Source organism: Nothoprocta perdicaria, unplaced genomic scaffold (genome assembly GCF_003342845.1).
Source record: "Nothoprocta perdicaria isolate Ctin4 unplaced genomic scaffold, notPer1 scaffold_209, whole genome shotgun sequence".
In the NCBI taxonomy this organism is placed as follows: Eukaryota; Metazoa; Chordata; class Aves; order Tinamiformes; family Tinamidae; genus Nothoprocta; species Nothoprocta perdicaria.
In genome coordinates, this window is record NW_020455305.1 from 86,628 (window position 1) to 109,107 (window position 22,480).

The following is a 22,480-nucleotide window of genomic DNA, read 5'->3' on the forward strand; positions in this document are numbered from 1 at the left end:
CCATATGAGAAAAAACTTCTTGCCTGTGAGGGCTGCCCAGGGAGGCTGTGGAGTCTCCCTCTCTGGAGATCTTCGAAACCCACCTGGATGCCACCCTGTGCCCTGCGCTCTGGGTGTCCCTGCTGGAGCAGGCGGTTGGACTAGATGATCTCTAGAGGTCCCTTCCAACCTCAACCATTCTGGGATTCTGGGATGACCTCAGAAGCCACTGAAACCGTGAGCTTGTCCAGCTGCGTGTGTTGGCCTGGGGTTGCACGGCAAAGAGACTTGGCCCCCTGTTCCTGTCTGCATCCTGAGGCTGCAAAACAATGCAATTCTCTGTTCCCATTGCATCCGCAATTGCAGCTTACTTAAGGATATTGCAAACTATGTTTGGAGTTGCATGAAAAGAGTGAAGTATTGCTATAATGATTATAATAGTCCAAATTGTGTAAGTGTCCAGAGGCTGAGTAGCAAATGCAGGCACCACAGTAGCACGTGGAAAGGATAGTTTTTCAAGTAGAATATTTCTCTAATTGCAAAGGAAATTAGGTAAGCAGTTTATGTAGGAGAAGCAGAAGCAAAAGGAAAGCTCTTAGCTTTCCCCTGCGTGCACACAGTTTCTCTCCAGAGAAGCTGCGGTGATCCTGCAAAACTAGACAAGGAGGGTGTAACATGTCCTTCCCTATTTTCTGGAAATCCCACCCTCTTTCCACAGCTTATCTGAAGTTTCTATTCTGCACGTTGATGTGTGTGCAAAGTTTCCAGCAAGCCTTAGGTTTTATATTGTAAACTGCGCTGCTAAATCCATCATACCTTTCCTTTTCTTTGGGGCACCCTATTGTCACTGCTAGAGGATAGACTTTATTGCTATCCTTCTAGGATTTTTTTTTTTGCTTATTTTTCCTAAGGTATTTGGGATGAGAAATAGGCAAAATAGGGCGGGTTTGCATTGTTTTGTTTTGCTTTTAAGGCTGAGGAGAGGATGCCAATTTGCAGATTTGCATGGTCACCATAAAAATGGTTTTGAGTACCTCATAATATGTCTATAGGAAAGCTGGCTAAATGTCTGCAGGTCGTTGCATCAGCCAGAGGGCTGCTTTTGCATTAGTGTTTTCTGTTTTACCCATGCATCATTTAAAGACATTTGCCGCCAAAAGTCATCTGACTTCAATTAATGGTGGAAAGGATTATGTAATTTTGGTCAAAATAATATGAAGTTTTAGATAAGAGATAAGATCTCTTGGTAAGAAAGAAATCCTAAGGAAACTGGCAACTCTTGGTTCGGTAATAAATTATTCAATACTGTGAATGACCCAGACATATACAATGTAAGCGCACTTGCATATACACAGAGGTAATCTAAAGGCTTAGATCTGGGCCATTTTTACAGCTCTAGGAATTAGTGCAAGGGCCAGCCCATGTGGATTGCTGAATTTACTAGCCTTTGAAGAGGAAACCCAGTCAGCAGTTGGAGAATAAGCAAGGATTGAAGTATAATAAGATAAGCAAGTATAGAAAACCTGACTGCCAGTCTTGATTTTGTCAGTAACTTACTGCATGTTCTCACTTAAGAAATTTAGGCTTTCCTTACCACAATTTCCCTATTAAGAAAAGGGGGTGTGGGAGGGATCTAGTTGTTTTATGTTTGACAAGCTGGTTTTACATTTCAGGATAATCAAGAGACCAATTCCTCCGTAGTGTAAAAGACATGCAACTATCAAGACTGGTAAAATCAGATTTTCCTTGAAATGCAGTGGTTTGGGCCTGGTTTATTTCTGTGGTAATAACCCATATGGAAGAGAGCAGTTTCTTTCTTCATCACTGCTGAGCTTTGTGTGTTGAATGTCCCACAAAATCTTCTCCTATCCTTCATTTCCCTGCTGGTGGGCTTATCTCTTCTGGCGCATTTCTCCCTACCTGAAGTGACCCAACTATGGTCAGTCATCGGGAACTATTTTATAAAACTCAAACAGATCCCGAGAGCCTCTTTATTCTGCTTGAGGTTTTGCAGTTTTTCAGAATGTCGTTAATTTTAGACTGTCTGGTAGAATGTTTTGTAGAATGTCTTTAACTGCCTTGTCTGTTAAAACTTATTTTTCGCTCTCTTCTTAAAACCACCCCTGTGTTCTTCTTGTGCATTTCTACTGTTTCTACAGCTTAGGATCAAATCTTTATTTACAGGTCTGTTATGCAGAGAGTCAGTGTGAGTTAGAAGCAGGTAGCTGTGGACACATGCACGGCAGGGACTTTTATCCGTGCTTGCTCCTGGTCAGGTCTCGCTTATCTGGGTTGATCTGGTTCCTTTGGTCTCCTAACAGGTACAGTCACAGCCCTGGAGTTACTCAGACTATTTCTAAATGTTTTTATTTGTGTCTCGCACAGCCTACGTTTAGAAAGGGGCTAGTGAGGCAGATGTTTCCAGAGCAGAAGTAATTACTCTAGTTTGCAACAGGTTTTAATGAGTCTCAAAAAAAACCCTCCATGCATGGGGTAAGTGCCTTTCCCGTGGGCATTCACTACCGACTATGCAAATAAAATACTATATATATTGTTAGGCTGTATTCATATGAATTTCGTGGCTGGATGCAATGCAGAAATGAGAGTTTACAAATGTCTGTTCCAGAGCAAGGCTTCTGAGGGGTAAATCTCAAATGTGCATTGCTAAAAAAAATCCAAAAGTAAAATGTATATGGTGGCACTTCTGCTGGTGCCCGCTAACGTGTGTTTTTCAGCAAACATTTGCTCCCTCTTTCTGTATTCTTCCACAACTCAGGACGATCCTGCAGTCTCACCCACGGCCGTGCACGGGAATCTCCATTGGACCATGCAGGTACATATTTGTATAATAAAACTATCAGCGAGACAAAACTACAGTGTTTGAATCTGGACCCAAACTTCTTGGGTTTGTTCCTCCTAGGAAGGACCTTAAATGGGTTTTACCTGGGGCCTGATGCCAGGATGATTATGGACTTTCTGTGACACGGTGATTATGGACTTCCTATGGAAAGTCAGGAGCCATTGAAATTAGCTGCTAAAGTCTTACCTGAGTCCACGGAGAGGAGGATTTTGGCTCTGAGAGCTTTGGGAGGGACGGCCGAGCGGCTGCCCACGTCGCCGCTTTCCCTAGGAAGTGCCCGAGCAGCAGCCCAGGCAAACAGTAAGTTCCAAATTAAAATTTAATCTGGCTGAACACTGAGTGGGAAACAAGAAGTGAAAACTGTCAGCGGTGCCCAGATCCATTCAGATCACTTCTAGGGGGACGGTTTTGATACCAAATTATCCTTGTTATGCAAATTTCCTCACCAACCGGCTGGTTCCCGGTTGCACGCGGGGAGAAGCGGCGGCCACATCTGCTTCCCGTTTCGCCCTGCCGGAGCGGAGCCATCTGTGCAGCCCCGGCGCGCGCGGCCTGCGCCGCGCCGATTAACTTCCTCACCCGCCAGCCCCACGCTCGCTCCCCGCTGCAAGGGGCAGATTTTCCTTTCCTTTTCTTTCCCGCCTCGTTTCTAACTGCTCCCAAACCAGAGCCCTCCAGAGCAGCTCCCCTGAGGGCAGGAAGGGGTTGGGTTGTGTGACTCGTGGCCGCCGCTGCCCCCCTAACCCTATGTGTGGTTGGCACAGATAAAAGCGGGAATCAATCCTGCCGTGGCCCCGGGGTATCCTTTAAAGCAGTGAGGGCCGACTTTAAAAAAACAAAGCAAAATCAACAAATGAAGTGAGTAAACAAAGAGGAAGAAGTCAGCAAAAGCCTCGTGGGGTTCGCGGCCCCGTGGCTTCGCCCGGGCCGCTGCGCTCCTTCTCCTGTGTAGCACAGGAGCGATGCGTGAGGGCCCGAGCTGTGGCCCTTTCCATCTCTCGCTCTTATCCCTCTCATGAGAAAAAGCTATTCCCATTTTCAAGGAAGCTCTGAAGTTTGCCCCTTCACTGAATATCCATCTCTCGGCACCGGATTTCCCGCAGTGTCGCGTGTCCGTGGCTCCCGGAGGTTTGAATGGGAATCAAGGCCTACCCGAGCAGCAGAAAAGCTGGACCAAAAATGAACCCCCTGGGTCCTCAGTAAGTGAGACAGATGATGAGGCTCCTTTTCAACATTTTAAACTTCCCCTCCCTACTGTGTTTCATGACACCAGGGCCAGAACTTGTTCTCGTGCTCCGTTTTTCCCTCCAGACTCATGTCCCTTCAGTAGCTCCTGCTTCATGGTGGCAGACAGGGCGCAGTTGCTCCATGGCAGGTAGGGAGCAGCTCTCCAGGAATGCCAGGAACAGATTTTTATTTTCAGAAATCAAACATTTTGATTTCAGTTGCCGCATTTTCAGCTTTCAGTTTGCCACAGCTCCTTGAAATCTTGAACCTTTCGCTGAAACCTCTTCTCTGTCTAGACTTGGGGCCAACTGCTAAAACCATGTAATATCTGCATTGGTGCTCATTCAGTTTTCCCCTAATAAAATATTGAGGGTGTGTGCTGTGCTTTTTCTACACCTAAATAAATAAATATGTAAGTAAATAAATAAATAAATAAGTAAGTAAGTAAGTAAATAAATAAATAAATAAATAAAAAGGGAAATTGTTGCCTTATCAAATCTGTGTGCTCCAAGTCTCTCTCCAAGCACTTGGGAGAGAGCTGATCTTCTAAGGGAGTATGGGGTGTTTTCATGTACTTCTTGCTTGCAAAGACTTGTAAAGAAAATTCTGGCTGCTGGACACATCTAGAACACACTGGTTTGATGTTTCGAGGCTCACGGGGTGATTGGGAAGCCTCTCTGGGGGCACAGGGCTGAAAACACCGCTCGTAGTTGCATGTTTGTGTCTGCGTCAGACTTCACGTCTTGGAACCTACAGCAGTTCCTGCTTGTTCAGCTTGTTCAAGATGAGGGACTAGCTAAAAATAAAGATTGTTTCAAGGAAAGCCCTTGAAACATGACAGATATGCAGGGTATGCTTTCAGCTACTCAAGCTTTCATTTACATCTGTGGATGCCTCTACTGAAGCTCAAGGATTTAATAACGTTGACTGAGAATTATTATATGTGATCTAGTACCATGATTGGTGTCTGACAGCTTGCATTTGCCCTCCAGGAGAGCCACCTGCCGAAGCAGAAGTTTGCAGTTCATCTTGGTTGCAAAAGAACTCTGTCAGGATCATTAAAAAAAGGAGCACATTGAAACCTCTCTTCTTGAAGAGGGGCTGTAGTTTATGACCAATCACAGTATCTTGTCTCACAGAAACTTGAGAAAAATCTAGATTTTGGGAACCTGTTAGGATTGCTCGTTAGATTTTTCTTTTTCCTTTTATCTCGTTTTACTCGCAAGGTGTCACCCACAGCAGTGCTTCGGACACTTTGCCAGCCGCATTCCTGCCAGGCACAGCGGCGGCCGCTGCTTCCCGGCTCCGTGTGCGAGGAAAGGGCCGGTGCTGGAATCCCGGGGAGCCGGAGATGGCGGCAGAGGAGCCCCGACCTCCCGTGGGGAGCAGCAGAGGCGGCGGCTCCTCCGCGCGTTGGGCTCCCCCTTGGTGCTCCCTCCAGAGCGCCTGCCCTCCTGCCGGCACTGCCGCCCGGATCCCACTCGGAAGCACCGGGATGCGGTCCTGGCAGCCCCGGCCCTCAGCGCTGCCCTCCCGCCATCCTCGCTGCTCTCACAAGACACATCTCGCTTTGCAGACAGGGGTTAGTTGCGTTTCAAATTTTTATGAAATTCGCTTCATATTTTCTTTTTTTTAAATACAATGTTGTCAAAGAAAAATGATCTTACAATATAAAATCACAGCAAAAAAAAATAATAATACAACTCTTCTATTAGAAAAGGCAGTGCCGGGGAAGGCTTGGGAAGCAGTTTTGTTTTAAAAACAGATATAAACTTAAAGCCATTCATCATATTCACTCCTTTTAGGGTCGAGCTAAACCATACAGGGTATTGCACCAGCACATATAAGAGAGAAAAGGGGGAGGTTACATTAAACTAGTCTTCTAAGGGCACGGGTTGTTTAGATGTACATACAGAAACAGCCTGTTTTCATGCCTTCCTTGCATGTTCATAAATACCGAAACATTTGTTGCCCAACAACTTTAGGATGAATTTGTGCAAAACCAGAACACCCAACAACAAAAAAGAGCCCCTTCCCAACCAAGCAGTGCTCCTTTGCTTGCCTTTTGACGCCACCCTCTGATACACTGTATTGTAATAAACTTACTGGTGCTACTGTACTGCTTAATATACAACATGACCATCCCGTGGGGTATAGTGTAACTGGGAAAACCGCAGGCTCAGGAAGCAGAGCCGCTGCAGCCGGCAGAGCGTGGCCATGCGGTGCAAACCCTTTGGAGAGACGGGCAGATTCGTGGGAAAAGGGAAAGGAGATGAGGGGCACAACCGCAGAGCGGGGCACGTGCATGTCAGCCAGCAAGTGCCACGGCCTCACACACGGCTGTGCAGGTAAGTGCCACAACACGGAACCCGCCCGGGAATCAGGAATTATCCTCAAAATACCGGTATTTTCTCAAACCTCTCTGTAAAGGCTACGCCCAGGACTACGTTGAACTCTACTGGAGCTGTGCCTGTTTACATGAATGATGAGTGTGGTTTTATTTGTGCTCTTATTTTTTAATTTTAGTTAAAGACAAGCTTCCAAACAAGCTCTCCCCCAAAGTGAAGGACTAGAAACCCCAGCTATGGCATGTGTAGTGGCCTAGCCCTATGAGCAGAGAAGTGGTGTGGCAGTAGTGAAGGCAGCGTGCTGCTCTACAGTCCCATCAGATGTCATGGAAGAGAAGCTACAAAATTCCCAAGTCCCTTTCTGGTCAGACCCACTTGAAAGGTGAGAGGACGGAAGAAGGCATGAATTTATCCTTCCCAACTATGGACAGTAATTTAAAGTTTGACTGGTAACTAATAATCTTATGACCAGAAGCCCTTTGGCTGGTGCTCGACGTGCCTTCCCAGCGCCTTTAAGCGCTGCTTCCACGTCGCACGTGCAGCCTCTTTGGAAGGCGGGCCGCTGGGAGCTTGGATGGCGGCATCATCCCTGGGCCCAGACCTTCCGTGGCCTCCTCTCCGCGCTGCGCTGGGCTGGGGGGCCTCAAGCAGCGGGGTCTCCTTCAGCACATGGGCTGTGGCACTGTGGGAGGGGGCGATTTCCATATGGGAGCACGGGAAGGACCCTGGTTAGTGCAGAAACAGAGAGCTCAGGGTCTGTGCAGGTGACTCGGCACCGCAGCAGCAGCCGCAGCCGCAGCAGCCGCAGCAGCAGCAGCAGCAGCAGCAGCAGCCGCAGCAGCAGCAGCAGCAGCAGCAGCAGCCGCAGCAGCAGCCGCAGCAGCAGCTCTCCTCCCTGCAGCGTTACTCCCAACTCACACCTGCCTAAGTGAAAGCACAAGGAGGAACTCCTAATAATACAGATGTATATTAAATATAGCTAAGCACGTCAGGCCAAATTGTGCTACAGCTACAAGGGCTCGCAGGTCCATGAGGGCTCCTGCAATGGATACGGGTGCACGTGCTTGCAAGTAACAGAGACCCTCCAGCTGCGTCACACAAGTGCACATCTTGGCGGCTCTGTGATATTCAGCAGTGGACACTCCGCACTTCCCAAAGCAGCGTGGCAATATTTATAGGCTAAATAGGCTAATTGGATGGGTTACTTTTATTTTATTTTTACAAATGTTGCCTGGGAAATATTCCAGGCCTGATGGGAGATGTTTTTGCAGCTGCATGAATTTCTCTGTTGCCCAATCTTAAACCAGGAGGGTGTTCAGGGAGTGGAATGAGCTGTCTGGAAGAGGAAGTTAAGAAGTTGTTAAAAAAAAAGTCAAAAAAAAAAGCATTTTTTTTTTTTTAATATGAGCTGTGTTTGGGGTTAAAATCTGTTCTTTTCATTACAAACCAAAGTGAAAATACCCACAGCAGCACATACCACAGAGAAGGCGCTCCATGGATTTTGCTGGGCTCTGCAAAGCGCTACCTTCTCTGGTCTCTGTTCAGCAAAACACTGAATATTTAACCCTCAGATTAGTTCTGCTGAAGTCGATATAACTTAAAGAACATGCAGAAGTGTTTTGTTGAGTAGGAAGCCTGGGTGCTCAGGACCTGGGCAGGGCCTGGTCCCTCCTTAAACAGCAAGCACCAGGGAAGGGGGGAAAGCTGCAAGTTTTGCCTGTTTGGGTTTGAGAATTCAAATTAATTCTTAATTTCTGATTTGAGAATGAAATCAGATGCAAGATGTCCAGTTAGAGCCACCACATTCACCTGAGGACTTTTTCTGTGCAGGCAGAATGGGAATTTCTCACATGTAGAAGAGGGACACCTGGATATTTTCCAGGCAGTGTGAGATGATGCAAGGTGTGCATAAGGAGACGTGGCCTGCACATACTGGTAGCTAGAGCTTTCCCCAACTGTACAACCACACTTTTCAACATGACTACAACCTAAAAAAAAATTAAATACATCATAGCTGTCATTTATGCAGAGGGAGGAGGGAGGGTTTTTTTTCCCGTTTAAAGAAAAGAGGGGTTTTACTGGACATAAAACATATATTTAAAGAAAAAAACAAAGAGGCAACAAAACCTTTTTCTATACATTAAATGCAATCCATACTTCACAGAGTGTCTTACAAGGGTGTTTCCTGTGTCTTGCAGCTACCTGCTCTCCTTCCTCGTGGCCAGCAGGGCCTGCCAGGGCACCGGTGCGCGCAGCACCCTCACACGTGGAGACGTCCTGCTCTTCACTGCCAGGAAAACTCAGGGCCCCGTGGCTGGGTGGCACCCCAGCCTCCGAGCCCCACGGGCCCTCCATCTCTCCTTGAGTCTCATCTTCCTAAAGGAGCCAAATACTACCAGGAAGGCAGGAAATGCACACGTGGTGCAGGAGCCCCATGCTCCGTGCAGAAGGCCAGGCCCCTCGTGGCCGTGGTGCTCTCACCCGTGCTGTGCACTCTGCGTGGCGGGAAGAGGTTGGGCAAGGGAGGGCTGCAGGAAGCAACAGCAAAAGGAAAGGGCCTTCAACTACGTGACTACAAAAGCTCCTACTTACATTACTAAAAGTTTTTGGTGGCCAAATGTTTTCAATAGAAACTTTAATACTCGTTTTTAGAAAACTGAGTTGCAATGCATGCTACCAAAAGGGAAAACTTTTCTGGTGGGAGAAGATATCTGAATGTTTCTGATGGTTTTGTTACTTGTGCTGTCCACTAGACTTGTGCTTTGTTGCTGCTGTTGCTCGTGCAGCCGCCGAGGCTGGATCCGTGCCGGGGGAGTTTTAGCTCATGTGGAAACGATGCTCCCCTCGGGTTATGTGGGAAGAGAATTCATACCTGTCCTGGCTGTGGTAGCCACACATGTTGCACTCGAAAGGGTCGCGGAAGCCGTGGCAGCCCATGTGGATCGTATACATCACGTGGTCCAAGAAAAGGACTCGACAGTGTTCGCACTTGTAAACTTTCACTTGCTCCCCGCTGCTGCTGATCACTTTGAAAGCATCCTGGGAATTGTCAGTGCCTGCCCTCAGGACGTCGTACTGCCTGTTCTCCTCTTTTATAGACAGGCCATTTCTGGCGTGGGGCCCTATGTGATTGGTCAGGTAAATCAAACCACTGCGTTCCTCGTTATTGCTCTCCGTATCCGTTGAGTCTTGGCAGCTGTTGCTGGGAGAGGCATCCCGTTCGGAGGAGACAGATTTGGCTTTGGAAAGCAGCAACAAGTTTTCCACCGCGCTGTCCTGAGCCGCATGGTTGGGGCGAGCCTGACCGTCCCCGAGAGGTTTGTGGAGCTGATACATGGAGCTGATGACGGGCACCACGTCGGAGCCGCCCGGCGGGGTCTGCACGAGGGGGCGCAGGGACTCGGCGCCCAGGTAGCTGATGGCGTTGTTAATGGCCTGGTCTATCACGTGCGTCTGCATGAGCTCGTTCTCCTTCTCGTAGTTGGCCGTGGCATCGTACGGGAGGTCAGACAGACACTTCTCGCCTGAGTGGAGAAAGGGGGCAGAGTTAGTGGCTGCTTGCTGCTTAGTTAAGGAACCAAATAGAACCAAAGAGCAAGGGTTAATAAAACAAAAAAAAAAAAGAGCTTAAAAGAGATTGCCAAATCTGCATTTCAGGTTCACCTGTGGTGCTCACACTTCCTAATAGAGCTGGTCACAAGACTGGTTGGTGGTTTTTTTTTTTTTTTTAATTGCGAAATAATTTGAGGCTCTTGGCAAAGCTTATGAGACAAAAGAGATTTTTTTGAAATAATCATGGGAGAATTTGTGGGGCTTGCAAGTCAAGTGCCTTATCCTTTGAGATAAAGGGATTTTTTCACCTTCTTGCAGTATGGCCAGTCTTCACTGCTAAGGAAGACCAGGGCAGCTACAGAGAGCCTGGGAGCAACAGAGCATGGAGCACGGCATCAATTTTTTTCATAAAACACTAGATTTTTAGACTGAAGAGTGTTTCTTTCAGTTTGAGACATTCAGTTTCTTACAAATACCTCACATCAGTAATAGGCACATAAATCATTTTGGGAAAAATCTAGCTAGTCAAAAATGTAATTTTTCGTATGCCACCCCTCTTTTTCTAAATGCTGTATGGTAGAAGCTCCACAAAATTTTGTGTCAAAAAGTATAAGCCACAACAGCAGCCGAGAGGCATAGAAAACATTTAATTGCACGTGTAGTGGGAATATATTTTTCCAGTTATGTTACAAGTCACTTACAGAGCAAGTTTACTTGTAACTTAGAATTTTGAATCTGATTTGAGTTAAAAAAGGGAAAACTGCATTTTATTTTTTAATCAGCACTAAGATATTTCTAGCTGTACACCCCAGTATTGCATGCTGAATATCACTAGTATTTTTGAAAATTTCTCAGTATTAGGAGGAAGCAAAACATCAAAAGTAGGAATTGGGAGAGAAAAGAAAAAGAATTCAAAGCAAAGATGCTGAGTTTATGATCCTGAGTAGTTTTCTCAAATAGTATTTGTAAAACATCAGCACTGGTTTTACAAATCAAGTCTCTAATAAATCTATACAAATGAAAAGGGATGAGAAATTCCTAAACGTTCCCTACGTGTACTAGGAATAGTACATTATTTACAGCTTGGATCAATTAGCTCTGCAGGTTTGGGGGAATTCAGGGGAAGCCAGAAACATCTCTAGAAGGTCTGTCCTGCTGTCACTCTTCCCTAGACAATGTGACATTTGTTTGTTGGATTGAGAGAGGAAGATGCCCGCCCTCCTCTTTCCTAAAATTCCCAGCATATAAACGACTCTGTAAAATACAATTTAATCAGTCATTTTTTACAAGGGAAATTTACTAGGAATGCTGCAAAATAAATTTAGCAACTGTTTCCCACCCAGTTTTTACCCAAACAAAATATTCTAAGAATTCAATGAAGAGCAAGAGCACAGACTAGAAGGCTTTTGGCATCAAATCTTGCAGGGTCGGGGCTAAAGGGCAGGAAGTCCTGCTATCTACGTCCTCCAAAAAACATGCTTACACATCAGTCTGTCCATGCTCTACAAGCAAGGAAAGAAATAGTGCTCCTAGCATTGCATAAGTGTCTCACGGGATGTAGAGTTAGAGGCATCTTCTGGCTCCTACAGTGCATGACCTGCTGCTTCTTCCCGTTTCCTTTTCCTATATTCTGCCAATTTGAGCACCCAACAAGTGGGGTGCATTCTTTTTTCCAGATTTACCCTTTCTAATGCTACAGTTTTCAGGCAGAGCTTAAGGCTGAAGTTTAAAAAGAGGCTGTGAAAAAGCTCCTGGATATTTGGAAAAACTCTCTTTATATTAATCTATTTCTTTTGCTCAATGAGAGAAAATGCAAGGTAAAAATCATTTGTATTCCATGCGCACTGTGTACCACTGAAAAGTTGGACCGCTTTTCATTATACACAACATTTTGGGCATCGAGAAGGCATAATTTTAATAGGTATTTCTTAGCTGGTATTTGCTTTATGTAGCATAACTAGTTGATGGACAAAGAGAATCAGCCACTTATAAGAAAATTTGTTTCCTAGGCAGGCCTGTCTGAAACTCACACAAACTGGAGGTAGGCTGCTATCATTTCTGCATCTGGGAAATGCAGATAATACTTGCACTCATTAAAAATAATAGCTCATTTTTGTGGTTATTAGAGCATAAGTAAATTAAACTGCTAGTGGTTTGTGGCACTTGAAGCTTCGCCCCGTTCAGGGTTCTGCAGCAGGTACTGAGGTGGGAGCTGCAAATGCACTTGAGCGCATGAGGGCTTTTTAATTTTTATCCCCTCTCTTTTCTCTGTGGCCTATTGTTTTGACATGATAAACGTGTCAATCTCACTTGCAGTTTTCACTCTCTCGTCTAAAAGGCCCAGTTCTGCTTTCCGACCTGGGAGCTATTCCAGTTTGGAAAGCAGCTTGCCACATGAGAGGGCTTCACGGGGACTTTCACTGTCAAAAGAATTTTACTGGCTTAATTTGGGGAACAGTCTCAGTTTTGAAAGGTAATGGATTTAGCTGTGAGACCAACATGCGGAGCAGCAGAGAGGCTTCCTCTTAGTGCAGGATGCCACGTGCTCCTTCCCTCTGGAGTTCAGCAAAGGCCCTGGGAGGACAGGGGGTCTCCGGGCCTGCGGCCCCAGCCTTGCGTTCATCAGGAATTTATCCCTCACATGGAGCAACAAGTGAGGAGCGGGAAGGAAAGGATTTGGGGGCTTCTCGCAGAAGTCCCTCTTTTTTGAAGACATTTCCACCGGTATCCGCAGTGCGGAGCTTGTCTCTTCCTAGGCCACGCCCCCAGCAAGTAACGGGCAGGAACCGCTGCCCTCCTGGCCGGCCGTTAAACTGCCGCTCTCCAGTTAAACCGCCCCGCTGCTGCTCGTCGGGGCGCAAGGAGCCAGTGGAAACAGCGAGTCTACGGCTACAGCTACCGCACATATAGGCTGTCTCTTGGCGTTTTTATAAATTTATTTCTAACACTTCTGGTCTTCCCGGAGTTTACACTGAATTCACTTTTTTTTTTGCCTTATACCCTCAGTCACAAAGGTGTTTAAATGAATCTGTTTTGTCCCCCTTAAATATATTTTTGCCGACTACTGCTCCTTCCTTCAGTCCTGAGTGCTGCCATTTCTTACTCTTCTGTTTTCTCCTTCTTAATCAATGTATTTTTGCCGACTACTGCTCCTTCCTTCATTTGCAAGTGCTGGCATTTCTTACTCCTGACCATCTCCTACAGTTGTAGCTTTTGTACTTGCAGGAAATCTTTGACTTTCATTTCAAACTTTTTGTTCTACCTCCTTTTCCTCATCCTAGAAATACTGATCTTCCTTTCACTTTTATGTCCTTCTAGAAAAAAAAAGTATATTTGGTATTCTTGTCCCATCAAGTGGTCTATTTTTTTGTCTTGACTTTTGACTAAAGACCTTCTTAATGTATATTTTTTCAAAAGACTATTTTTCTCTGATCACCTCCTACAGGAGCATATTATAAATGAATATAGAAATAATAATAAAAAACCAACAAAACAGCTACTTATGAGTGTATGCTGTCACCTCACCTCTCCTGATTCATTTCAGACTAATTCTGCATAGCTGATAAAATGTTGTCTATGGGCTGACCATTACAAAACTGATCCAATCATAACTTGGTGCAAGCCATACTCAATAGAAAAAATACATAACAGCCTCTGGTTTTTTTCTTACTAAGACAAGGAAATGTCTAATAAGAAGGACAAAATACAGGTGATCATGAAGTTATTTCACCGCTGCAGTGTTGCACTGCTTCTAGGATGCACCCAAAGATCTTTTCTCTTGTATTTTTTTTCTCAGATCCATGTACATTTATTTCCTTACTCATTATGGTCTAGAAAAGTGTACAGTCTTTGTGAACAAGTGAAAAGGATTATCCAGCCTATGCTCAGCTATTCACAAATGCTTTTACATATACCATAGAATATGCACAAATCCAGATCTCATCCAATAAATTTGTAAAAATAACCCTGAACTTGTTGTCAAATGCTTTCTCACTCAGAAACCTGTATTCCTAGGGCAATCTTGAGGTTCTGTAGGCAACCTCAAGAATCAAACCAGAACTTCTAAAGATCTGGCTCAAAAGCAGTAGAAAAAGATAAGAAGTCTTAAAATAGATCTCCAGATGTGGCAAATTAAAATTATGAAAATGTATACTGGGGAAACTTTTTTTTTTCGCTCAACACATACCTGTAAGTACTGCTAATTTAATAAAACAAGTAAACTCATAAAACAAGAGTGAAAATCCTGTGAGAAGCTTTTATTTGGGGATTTTGCTTTGCTCTTTTTTTTTTTTTTTTTTTTTTTTTGTTAGTTTGTTTGTTTAGGAGACAGCAAACGTTTAACTCTTACCAACGATCTTCTGAGGCATAGAGCTCTTACGTTTGGCGACGTTACTTGCTAGTCTATCCAGCACGAGGGATCTTTCTGACCCTATCTTGCACAGGTCTTCAGCCATTTCACTCTGGCTAGTTTCCTCTTTTATGGCTGAAATCAAATGACATCAGAAGGGTTAGGCACGCTCGTTCCAGTTTAATGGAACCAAGTCTTCAGGTTATTATTTCTTAGCCAGGTTATGATTTCTTGTTGCCTCTTAGCTCCCGGACAGCTGGAAGCAGGAGCTCACCCCTATGGACACAGGCCAGTTCTTGCTACTCTTGAGACCTGACCATCCGCACGCTCACACTTCCCTCCTTGAGGACACAAAAATAAGACACAGGTGGAAGGCATCGGGCTGCAGGGCACCCGATCCCACCGCGCTTGTGCTGCTCCTCCCAGCCTGCCCTGTCCTGCTGTTGTAGCAGAACATTGGGCAATCCTGTGGGCTCCTATACCCATAAATACCTGTGCATGCTACACCAACCCTCCTCCCCCCCCCTTTTTTTTTCTTTTGCCCCTAATAGATATTGTCATACTTTCTTGATGCAGTTTGGGATCGTAAATAACAATTTTGGCTAAATTGCTAACTGTGCTTCTCTACTGGAGCTCTTACTTCTACTCAAGTGTGTTTTCTAACCTCCTGCTGCTGCTAAGATCCTGTAGAGGTAGGAAGGAACTAAGTTAGCAAAGGGAGTCTTGGCTAAGAAGAGGCTCTAAGAAAAGGAGGTTCTGCATTTCACCCCAGCACATCCTTGCAGAAGCAGAAGGCAGATATGAAAATGCATCATAAAAGCAATGGCTCTAGGCAATGTATGGGAAAGTATCTCTGACTTTCACCATTTAAAGAAAATGCAGTATGTGTTGAGAGCACTGCACAAGTCATTCTCTTGGCAGGGAAAGGGGTGTGTGTGAGGAGGTTAATTTTATTCTAGCCTGCTCCTAGGGTATGGATATTCTACCCGAGCTTGTGCATTGGTGTTAAAGTGTGACAAAAAAACCTAATTTGTGGATGTTGGTGCTGCAAGGTATGTGAGTAACTTTGCTCTGTGTTGCTGCGTGCTCCTGCTCAAAATGTTTGTCTTGTCACTGCAGCTCATTGCTGCACCCACCTCGTTGAGAGGCGGGAAAGGTTTACTGAGCCCATTCCTCCCGTACCTGGCTGCTTCCCAGTGGCCAGAGCTGCTATCCTGGTGGCTTCAGGAGAGGAACACGCAGCTCCCGTGCAAGGCTATTTTGGCAATTTGTCCCTGTCATTTTGAAAGCGTGATTGTGAGAGTGTCCTTGCTTCTGAAACATGAGGCTCCACTGGACAGCTGGAAAGAGCAGGCTGGATATGGAGACCAGAACATCCATGTGGCACCGAGCAGACAAGAACATCCCCAAGGCCCCGAGCAGAAGAGCCTAGGAGCAGCTTTGGCGTCACTGCTGCAGCACAACGCGCTGCAGTGACACAGTCACAGGCATAGCTAGTCCTCAGCCCGTTCAGATGCTACAGATTTGAGACCGACACAAGACGTGGGCAGAGTTCGGTAGCAAAACGTGCAGGGCACTATATTGATGGTGTCTAAAAAGCCATAAAATTTGTAGTTAAAAACTGAAAGGATCGAGAAGTAACTGCTTAGGATATAACAACATTCCATCTCAAATCAGTTCCAGACAGGGTAAATTATGGCTTTGACATCACTCAAACTTTTAATACTGCAAATTTAAAAACTGCCATAAAAAAGGGGAAAAATGAATTACATACTAATTTCCAGCCTCCGCAACAGCGAACACAAGAAATTTGCCACCAACCTGGTACCTCTTTGTCTGTAATTTGGTTGGTGGAAACTGGAAAAAAATGCTTATTTTATCTTTCCAAATGAAAATCCACAAGTTACTGAAGGATTGTAATTGATCCTTTTTAAACATAATAAACTTTTTCTTCTCTGCTATTTCATACAGGTATTAGAAAGACCTTACCATGCTTCTGCTAACTCAAATGAAAAACTCCAGCTAATAACTCTAAGAGAAGAACGGTATATGAACGATGAGGTGCTAGTTCTCTAAAGTAAGCACTTTGCCATTTTATGATTTTCAGGCTGCATCTCCTCCTCTTATGGATAGCAAATGAAAAGTTAAAATATCGTATGTCTTGTTCCCTTCCATATTCCTCTTTGCTGGTTCTTTCCTTTATATAAGGACTTTTCCCATAAGCTGATGGAAAGATTTTTCCAATTTAGATTCTTTCAGTTAACTTCTTTTTTTTTTCAGTGAACATTGCACAAAATATTTTTAAAAAGCGATAAAAAGCAATCCTGCTGTAGCAGAATCCAAAAGCTGATACTTCAACAGATTTTTTTGTGTCAACATTTCTGAGTCTGAGAAACAAAAAGGACGTAACTACAACTTTAATAGCTCCCTATCACACCTTGAAATGCCATGAAAACAGCAGTCCTTGCAAGCGGGCTCTACGTGCTTTTCTAAATATAAAAGAGAATGTGTTTTAAAATTCCAGGACACCAATGGAGGCTGCACCGTTGCATTGTGCCCTTTCCTCTTGTGTTTATAAAGCAAATGATGTGAATAGGGAAAAAGGCAGTCCAAACAGGACTGCCCTGTTTGCAGTGCGGGAGAATAGATTGTTCAGAAAGCAAAATACTAAGAAAAAAACTGCGGGCCAGTTAATAATTTGTCCAATTATTAACTGGACAGTAATAAATTATTTTTTCTCTTTTAAGAGTAAAATCTAGGGGCTAAAACAGAATTTAATCCCCTAATTTTCTTTCTGAAATGGAATATGCATGATACTAATAAAAATATTTATGATACTTTCCAAATATATTCTCCCAAAGCATTCATGAATTCACCAAATTTTCACCCCATTGACAGATACTCAGTCCTTTACTACTGTAAATATCTTTTTTATTTTCTGTCATGTTTTGCTATAACCAAACTTCCATCTCTAAAATTTTTGAATTATTTCTTATTAAAGTTTATCATGTTTCTTGCTCACTAAGATTTTAGTAGTAGTTTAGATAGTCATTCGCACCCATCTTAGTGTTTTGCATGCCAGCATTTCAAACTCATGTGGCAGACACTGAAAATTTTAATCCCAGACAAAATATTTTCTTCTAAATCCTATCAATCACCTCTTTGAGGAATAAATATTGATGCTTACAGTATATCACTTAGAGCTTTCTATTTATATATTCTCCAGCCCCCCAGTAAAATTAGAAGGGGCACTGCTCTAACACGTTGTCTTTCAACAGAATCTCAGCTGCATTCACTGCAATCATTATGTGCATATACTTTACATTATCTGATAACATGTAAAAACTTATTCAGGTTCTGTCCAGATATTCAATATTAAATGAGGCATCACTGCAAACAGGTCAGAAAGAACCTTCCATTTTGATGCTTGACAAACCAAATAAAGGATACCGACAGGATCAAAAGGTATGCAAGAAATGTAACTTACTGGACAGGCTGCAGCCTTAAAATCTACCGCAGATTCTGTTTGCAATGCAGTTCTGTATGGCTACTTACTACGATCAAACTCACACATATGAGGCCTTTATTTAAATAAATAAGATCCATTAAAAAAAAATGGGCATAGTTTTAGATTCTGCAGTGGATGGACTTTACCTGTGTGACAAGCCAAGTCTCTCAGAGAAACTTGACTCCTCTGCCCCCCGATTTTGTTTTACATGGAAATTTGTTTGTTAAAGAAGCCTATCAAAATTATTACCCTCTCTGGACTGTCTCAATTAAAGGGGCTAAATTAAGTCCCTCTGTCTTCCTGCCCTCTCGCTTGGAAGCGTGAAATCAAAGACAGATGGCTCATCCTTGTCCTGGGAATTGGTCTCATGGTTCACAGAAGCCCATTAGGCTGTGTCTGGGAAGGGGCAATATAAGCAGATACGCAGTGTAGAAGATTCTCCAGCCCCAGGACACTGATATGCACCCTTTATTAGGAATATGTCCACAAAAGTACTGTAGCACAGGGCTCGAGCAAAACCAAAAGGTGCCGAGAAGATGTAGCCACACTTTGGTCTTCGGATGACGAACTGAAAAGCTCCAGGTCTTGCAAGTGTTTTGCTATATATTTGAGATGTACTTTGGCTTTTTGTTTGAGCTAAGAAAAGCATGACAAAAGCCAGACATTTATATGCAGTATCATATATGTGTGTGTGTGTATTTAATATTCTCCCTCCCTAAAAAAGATGTCTCATACGGTACTACTGTTTCTGGAGCACCCCTTTTGCTAAGCGCATGAGAGGAGAATGTTAGTCCTAGGAGAGACACTTCTGCTGCATGCTGTTACCTGAATAAAGGCTGCTTGAGATGTTCATGGTCTGCAGGTAGTTATGGCAGCGTTCTTTATGTTCTTCCAGAGAGCTGCGCTGCTTATAGCTGCGGCCGCAGTATCCACACTTGTGGGGTTTGCCAACTGCAGAAAATAAGAGGGAAAGATTCAGAGTAGGTATTCAGCAACATATTAACAATGATTTAAGAAGAAGAAAAACACCCCAAAAAAACCCATGCTGTCGCGAGCTGAAGGCACGGTTTGGTATTTAGAAAATAATGGAAAAACAGCTGTAGGTATCTTTTCATCAGCAAGGCAGCTCTGTGGGTGCTGCGAGCTGATTTCAGGTGATTCACATCAGATGTAGATTGCGACCTTAAATCTTCAAAAACAGAGTCTGCAAGACCTGGAAACCAAGACAGTTTCAAAGATCTGAGTGGAGATACTCAGAAGCCTTGCCACCACAAGGAGGGCCAGCAATGAAAACTCTTTTTGTAGGCAGGGACCTGACTGCCACTGGAGGTTAATTCTGCTGGAACAAGACGCACCCCTTGAGCAGAACGTTAGATTTCACAGGCTTTCTTGTTCTCTATTTGTGTAAATTCAAGAGAAATGGCATGACTAAAGCTTTTCTATATAACGATGAACGAGGTTCAGGCAGTTCCAGGAATTTCACAGTAAAAACATGGTTTCATGGATTCCTGGACCTAAATTTTCTGTCACAACATGAAAAGACGGTCAGTTCTTATATGAGTTCATAGTTTTAGATGGTGGCACAACCTAACCTTTGAATTTTTTTTCACAAATTCTCACATGAAAATCAGAATCAGACATCCAACTTTTATTACACGGATTGATGACAATTTCCTAGTTATTGGAACTAAAGAAAACCAGTATTTATAGTGTCCTGCTACCTAGGAAATAGGGGGTAGTTTCATGTAGACATGAGAAATTACAATAAAAATTACTCTGCTACTAAAATCAGCAGGAGAAGGGAATTTTAAATGTGATTTCCTGAGTCAGGCCAGGATCTGCAAGGATAGGAGGACATCTGGGATAAAGACATCTTTTAAAGCATGTCAGAATTGCCTTAGTTTTCTGCAAGGCACAAATGTCACTTGCCAAGCAACCCTTGCACTGTCCCCACTGTCCCACTGTCCCACTGTCCAGCTACTGTCCCAAAGCCAAATTTCACATGTAAAGTTGGTGGCATCATTCCTTCAAGTTTGCCTTGGTTGTCTCTGTCCAAATGACAACCTGCATTTCCCGCTTAGTTGGAGAGACTGTATGAGGCTACAGGCAGACTGAAAAGTCCATCAGAGGTGCTAAACTTTTATTCAAACAGTGAGAGGTTCACATTGATAGAAAAGCCCAAGCATCATGTTTATTCAGATCTCTGTATTACTGTTGAGAGAAGACACTGAACACCTCTAGTTGAGTCCTCTAATGCAGAGTGTCACCTCTCAATGCACTTGTAACAACCAGGCACACGACCAACTACTGCTAAGCACAGTAGGTCGCGTTCACTCCTTATGTAGAGAATCGCAGTCAGATCGAAGAGTGCTGAGATTTCCTGACTTTACCCCTTGAAACTTTGTGGCCGTGTGAGCTCAGCCAGGGTAAGGACTCCTCCGAAGGGCCTCCACGGTGGCCTGTGACCCTCGCTTACCTGAGTGAGTCCTCAGGTGGCCCGTGAGGGCATCCCTGCGGCGGCAGGCGTAGTTGCACAGGTGGCACTTGAAGGGCTTCTCCCCTGAGTGCAGCTTGATGTGGCGGAGGAGGTTGCCCTTCTGCGTGAAGGAGGCTCCGCACTGATTGCACTGGAACGGCCGTTCCCCTGAGGGGAGAAGGAGAAAACGTGTGAGGACAGGAGAACACGCGCGCGGGGACAAGAGGAAGACTTGAGTGAGAAAGTTGTTTTCTCCCTGCTGCTCTGTGACTTCCACCGGCTGCAGGTTTGATACAACACGAGGCTTTCAGACTAAACCTGCCAGTTTCTTAATGCTTCACTGGCTGGGTCAATTTGATCTGAAAATCTAATTTTTTTTTTCTAAATCAGAATGGCACATCACAATGCAAATTCAAACTCATTTAAATAAAGTGACTGCAACATTTTGTGTTGAAGAGCCACTCTTCCTGATCAGCAGTTTTGGAATAAACCAATATCCAATTTTGCATGTTGTGGCATTTGGTGGGGTTTTTAATGTAGCTTTTTTCAAAGGGTCTTTAAAATATGCCACTGAAGCAGCAAAATAAAAAGGAAACTCATTAAAAATGCATTTCAGGATCACAAGTTCATTTCAGCGTTACATTCTTATATTTAAATGAAAGGCACTTCATTATAACAGTTATAATAACTTCTTTTCATTTACATTTTCCCTGTATTTTCCCTTTCAATTTCTTCTCCATTACCTGTCTGTCCCTAAGCAGCCAAATCAGGAAAGAGACAGAGAAAGCGAGCGAAAGCGAGCGAGCAAAATCACCGAAGTTGAGACAGGGCAGAGGAAACCCAGCGCCTCCGCACTCGGGTCCTGCTTCAAGCCAGGTGTGATGGAGGATGTGCAGAAACGGGCCCTGCTCTTCCATGCTTTGGGAGGGCACAGGGGAAAGCTCTAAGCAAGGCAGGCTTCGCTTGTGGGAATCCGTGCCCACTTGCAAAGCACCACGTGGGGCTGCCCTCGCAGAAGTTAATACGACTCTGGGCTCTCAAGGCTGTTGGGAGCGCATTAATGTGCTCGTTTGCACATTTATTTCTGGTTTAAGGAAGATGTGGGCTTTTCTTAAGTTACTGGGAAAGAAAAGTTGTCTCCAATTGCACCAGGCAGGAACACAGGACAGAATTTATACGTGTAAAAACTCCATCAACAGGCACCTCACCTGCAAGCCTTTTTCTTCTAAGAGATACAGCCCTTGACCAAGTCTAACCAGCTAAATTCTAGCTCTCTTAGGCATAAATGTAATACGCTACAGTAATTATAATATAGCTACAATACACAAAATACTTCAGGGATGACCTGTTCTTAGTTTTGATTTTCTTTACGTAACCGTAATATTCAATAAAAATTCCAGGGCAGAAGTAAAAACTAGAAGAAGTTAAAAAAGTAAAAACCAAAACCCTAGAAATGAAACTATCCCTTTCTTCTCTCTCCCTTGATCATCATTTTTTATTTTGTGTATATCAGGCCAGCTTGTATGTATATATGTGCACATAATCATTCCTTACTTTTGGATAATGCAGAAGAAAAGTAGCGGCATCATCCCAAAGAAAAATCTGCCAGCTCTACTGTATCAGGGTCGCCAACTTCAACTGTCAGCTGACAGTAAAACAAATGTGTTTTATGGCAAGAAATATTCATGAATTTATTTTACGGCAAGATTTACCTTCTTTACATTCTGATTTTGGGCACATATACTCCCTGCAAAAGGCATTTTTCAGAAAGGGACTGAAACAGTGGTAAGTCATCTTGTAAGGAGGGACACAAATGCAGAAGAGGTGGTTAATTCTTCCTAGGCAGCTTTTCCATTGTTCATTTGAGGTCTTTTTACTCTGAGCAGCACCAGGGGAGAGAACAAGGGTTGCGAAAGGAGGAGACGGGGAGATGCACACAGAGCGAGGAGGACAACGGAGCTCCATCCTGCAGCGCTCACAGCTACAGTGGGAAACCTTGTTCCAGGCGGCACACGCAGGCAGATGGAGTCCATAAAAAGAGACTTGCTGCACACCCAGCCTCGCTACAGAAGGTGGAGCGGGATAGAGGCAACGGGAGCAGCCCCTACATGGGCCGGCGCCGCTGGAAAGCCCTGCGGAGCCTCCGCGCGCGGTCCCTCGTGGACAAGCCTGTGTCCCAGTG

The 22,480-nt window shown here is 44.3% G+C and overlaps 1 protein-coding gene across 1 annotated transcript in view; it reads right to left on the minus strand.

Moving 5' to 3' along the window:
* Nucleotides 1-7,958: 7,958 nt before the first annotated feature.
* Nucleotides 7,959-22,480, minus strand: part of IKZF1 (IKAROS family zinc finger 1) — a 51,377-nt gene continuing 36,855 nt past the window's right edge. The window contains 6 exon segments of the mRNA XM_026038375.1: nt 7,959-9,938; nt 14,315-14,449; nt 18,648-18,800; nt 19,588-19,622; nt 19,624-19,660; nt 20,299-20,466. Of these exon segments, the coding sequence (XP_025894160.1) occupies nt 9,232-9,938; nt 14,315-14,449; nt 18,648-18,800; nt 19,588-19,622; nt 19,624-19,660; nt 20,299-20,466 (1,235 nt within the window). The 3' untranslated portion in view covers nt 7,959-9,231.